This window comes from Triticum aestivum, chromosome 7A (assembly GCF_018294505.1).
Source record: "Triticum aestivum cultivar Chinese Spring chromosome 7A, IWGSC CS RefSeq v2.1, whole genome shotgun sequence".
Lineage (NCBI taxonomy): Eukaryota > Viridiplantae > Streptophyta > Magnoliopsida > Poales > Poaceae > Triticum > Triticum aestivum.
This window is the reverse complement of record NC_057812.1, coordinates 659,468,094-659,471,557: the sequence shown is the minus strand read 5'-3', so window position 1 is coordinate 659,471,557 and position 3,464 is coordinate 659,468,094. Positions and strand designations below refer to the sequence as shown.

The 3,464-nt window shown below is 46.7% G+C and overlaps 1 protein-coding gene across 1 annotated transcript; it reads right to left on the bottom strand.

The window, feature by feature from the left end:
- Positions 1-505: 505 nt before the first annotated feature.
- Positions 506-2,761, bottom strand: LOC123149051 (uncharacterized). Its single transcript, XM_044568589.1, has 4 exons — positions 2,457-2,761; positions 1,328-1,389; positions 1,081-1,185; positions 506-872 (listed from the first exon to the last, which is right to left on the bottom strand). The coding sequence occupies exons 1-4, from the start codon at positions 2,719-2,721 to the stop codon at positions 735-737; spliced, it is 570 nt and encodes a 189-aa protein (XP_044424524.1). The 5' UTR covers positions 2,722-2,761; the 3' UTR covers positions 506-734.
- Between the last annotated feature and the right edge of the window lie 703 nt (positions 2,762-3,464).

Genomic DNA, 3,464 nt, shown 5'->3' with positions numbered 1-3,464 from the left:
CCTGCCCACCACCGCCGCCGACAGCAACATTGACCAAGACAACATGAAACTGGACCAAGAAGAACTGGACAGGGTCGAGGACGAGTTCCTGGCCATGCTCGAGCTGTCAGCCGCCACCACCACCACCACCTGTGTCGACTTCGACCTCGACCTGCGCCTATACCTGGACAAACTTGTCAGGGAAGCCGAGGCCGAGCTTGGCAATGCCAGCACCACTCATCTTCCCAACGCTGCTGCTGCATCCCATGTGAATTATTGATGCAAACAGGCAAAATTAAGATGCCAGTTTTCTGAATCTCATGTGCACTTTCTTTTTTCTGAAGCATACGGTTTCTAGCTGAATGTAATGTGCATTTTGGATCTACCTGATTTGCAGTCCCCCTCCCACCTTTGCTAACCAGTCAATCAACTCTACTCTTTACCCCGCAAAAAAAACAAAAAAAAACAAGATATTAATAGGCATGAGCCCAAGTAGTAGTAGCGAAAATTAAGGCACACCGCCATGTCTCTGAATCCCAGCTCCATTATAATCAGATCACTAGCCACTATACAGTATAATAATAACAGTATTGTACAACAACTCATCTTGCTGAAAAACCCAAAGCTCAGTATGTAGCCATACGAAAGAATTCACTTCTGTTGATCTAAAGCCAGATCCATCCAAGGCCACAGCAGGTATTTCTCTGTTTACCTATTCAGACTTCAGAGTAGACTCACCATAATAAGGCTCTTCTTCACTTGTATTTCTCCATTATGCGACGGGCTTCTTCGGCGGGGTCGTCCGACGAAGGACTGTCTCCTTCATCCATGCTCCTGGAGCCCTCTTTCGGGTTCATCGCCAGGAAGGCGAAGTATATAAGCCCCATCATCGCCTGCCACCATCAGACCAATAATCAATCTGACTTGAGAAACCACAGAAAGTTGCAGCAAGGGGATACAACAGGGCAAGCGAATTCTGATTATTAAACATTGTTGAGATGTAGTGAACATATAAGTTAGTGATATTGAGCATTGTGCACGACACATTGCTAATTAAGAGTTGTCAGCTGAGTCATGTCAAGAACGTTGTGGGGTACATACCAGTACAAACAATGCGGTGGAAATGACGGACTTGAGCAGAAAAAGGGCGACAGACACGGCAACAAATGTCACGCCTATCCTAGCAATTGGGCGTGGAACTGAATCCTGTTGCACATCAGAACAGAAGGCCAAACTAGTTCAGTTTCAAAAGCAAACCAACCACACTCCAGTGTATTTTTCCGACAGAAGTAAAATTCAGTGGAATGAAGTGACATACATACTAAATGGGTAAGCAAGAGTGACATACTGGGACAAGAGCACTTCCAGCATCCACGGCTTCCTTACTGACCCTCCATGTTTTTTGAACAGCTGTAGTAATATGCAGGAGTGTTAGATAAAATAGATATTCGGAATTTCATCATGAAAGAGAAAAAAACAAGGCCACAGAACATTTGCACTAGTAGGAACAGGGCACAGCACAAAGGCATCCTTAGAAAAATAAGCACCAACACTTTCTTTTTTTGAACAGGGCACCAACACATGAGGTGAGGATGCATGTGAATACATACAGAGGCAGAGACAGGAGGTGCCCCCACCCCCCTAACATCACTAATTTAAGCCTAGCATAAATAGTAAACGGTTATTTTTTTCTGCTAAAATGGTGCTTTTTGATGGATTGGCCCGCCCCGACAAGGTTTAACAAAACTCAGCCCCCCTCATCTGATTTTTCTGGCTCCGCTACTGAATAGATATCATGGTACACACACACACACACCACATATATACAGTCAGAAAATTATAGCAGCCTGATAAATAAAAAAATTACAGCAGGGACAGAGGGAACTAGTTAAGTGGTGATACCACACCCTGAAACGAACAAGACCACTCCATGCGTGTGATGAGAAGAAACTAGGAGCATATGTGCATATTTGGGTGTGCTGTATGCGTTGAGTGTGTAGAAGAAGTGTTTGTTTCAGACTTTGAGTGAGAACATATAAATTTCAATTAATTTCTTACCTGGCAGCCGAGAAAACGCAAAAAGGATTGTGTGTCAATGCGTTGATAGGAAAAGAAGGGCTTGTACACTACAGACCCAAGATGTAAAACATGTTCGGTATAAATAGTGGGATGGGAGTTAACATGAACTTGCACGAGAGCTAAATTTCCAGTTTCTGCTCAAACAACAAACAATAGCCAGCAGGCTTACTCGCGCAACGAACAACAAACATATATAACAAATAATCCCCAAACAAACAAATAAACAATACGGAGACGAGATTCATTCAGCACAATTAATTCAGTGACATGGAATCGATTCAGAATCTTCTTGGGTCGTAGTAACAAACAATCCCAAATACAAATACACAGAAGCACTACACGCAAACAGATTAGATAATTAATCAAATCAAGGAAGGTGAGGAGGGGAGGGGAGGGACCTTTGGAGAGGTTGGACTGCGCGGAGGCGACGACCAGGAGCCGCGAGTTTGAGCGGAGAAGCCGCATGCTAGGGGAAGGGCGGCGTGCGGCGGCTGACCTGCACCAGTTCAGGGGACGGTGAGGGGTTGTAGGCATGGCGGCTGGAAGGAGGCGGGCGGCGGCGGGAGCCATGGCGATGCGGTGGTGACCTCCCGTCCCCAAATTCAGAGAAGGCAGGCCAGGCGAGAGTGTATCCACCAGATGCAACGACGCATACTGGGCCATTGGATGTGAAACGAAGGGATAGATGGAGCTAATGCGTGGCCTCATGGCACATTAACAGAAGGAACCTTTTTTTTAATAACTTACGGAAGGAACCTCTTAACTGCAGCTGATCTCTACTACTCCTAGGGCTTGTTCGGAGTCCCTCAGCTCCGCGACTCAGCTCCCGGCGTACACGGAGCTACAGTTGATATTAACGAAGCGGAGAAACGGATGCCCCGCAGATCCTCGTATTTTTTAGAGCTGGTGGATTATCGAACAAGCACCTAATTTTTACTCTTAAAGTGAGAGTTGGTAGCTTCTTCTCGCCGGGTTATTTTTGTCTTGTTTTTTGCCTCATCCATGATGGGTTCTTTTCGATCTTTTATCCAACTAAACTCCACCTCTCTTTTTTCACTCAGTATACCAAGAATCGCTCCACCAAGTCCCTTGTCTCTCTCGGCCATGTCCTCTAGGGTTCCAAGACGGTTGCCTGCGCCGCCCCCATGCCTCCTCTCCTCACTCTCTTCCTCCCGACCCACCTAGGGTTCCATCTGCATCTACCCTCTGCCACGGTTGATCTCCAAGCAGCGGCGTGACGACCCATGGTGGTCGGTTGATTTTGTACCTGTGGTCATTAGAGGAGTCGCACCAGTAATAAAATGTGCTCTTCGGCGGAGGCATGGAGATGCAGTGGGCAGTTTCCACCTGGACCTTTCAAGCCATGGCCTTCCCCAGTCTCCTCTTAATGCACCCCGCGACACCGC

Coding starts and splice junctions, on each gene's coding strand:
- LOC123149051 (XM_044568589.1), bottom strand. CDS start 2,721: ATGGCCCAGTATGCGTCGTTGCATCTGGTGGATACACTCTCGCCTGGC. Junction 1,390..2,456: donor GCAGTCCAACCTCTCCAAAG/GTCCCTCCCCTC, acceptor ATATTACTACAG/CTGTTCAAAAAACATGGAGG. Junction 1,186..1,327: donor CTGGAAGTGCTCTTGTCCCA/GTATGTCACTCT, acceptor GATGTGCAACAG/GATTCAGTTCCACGCCCAAT.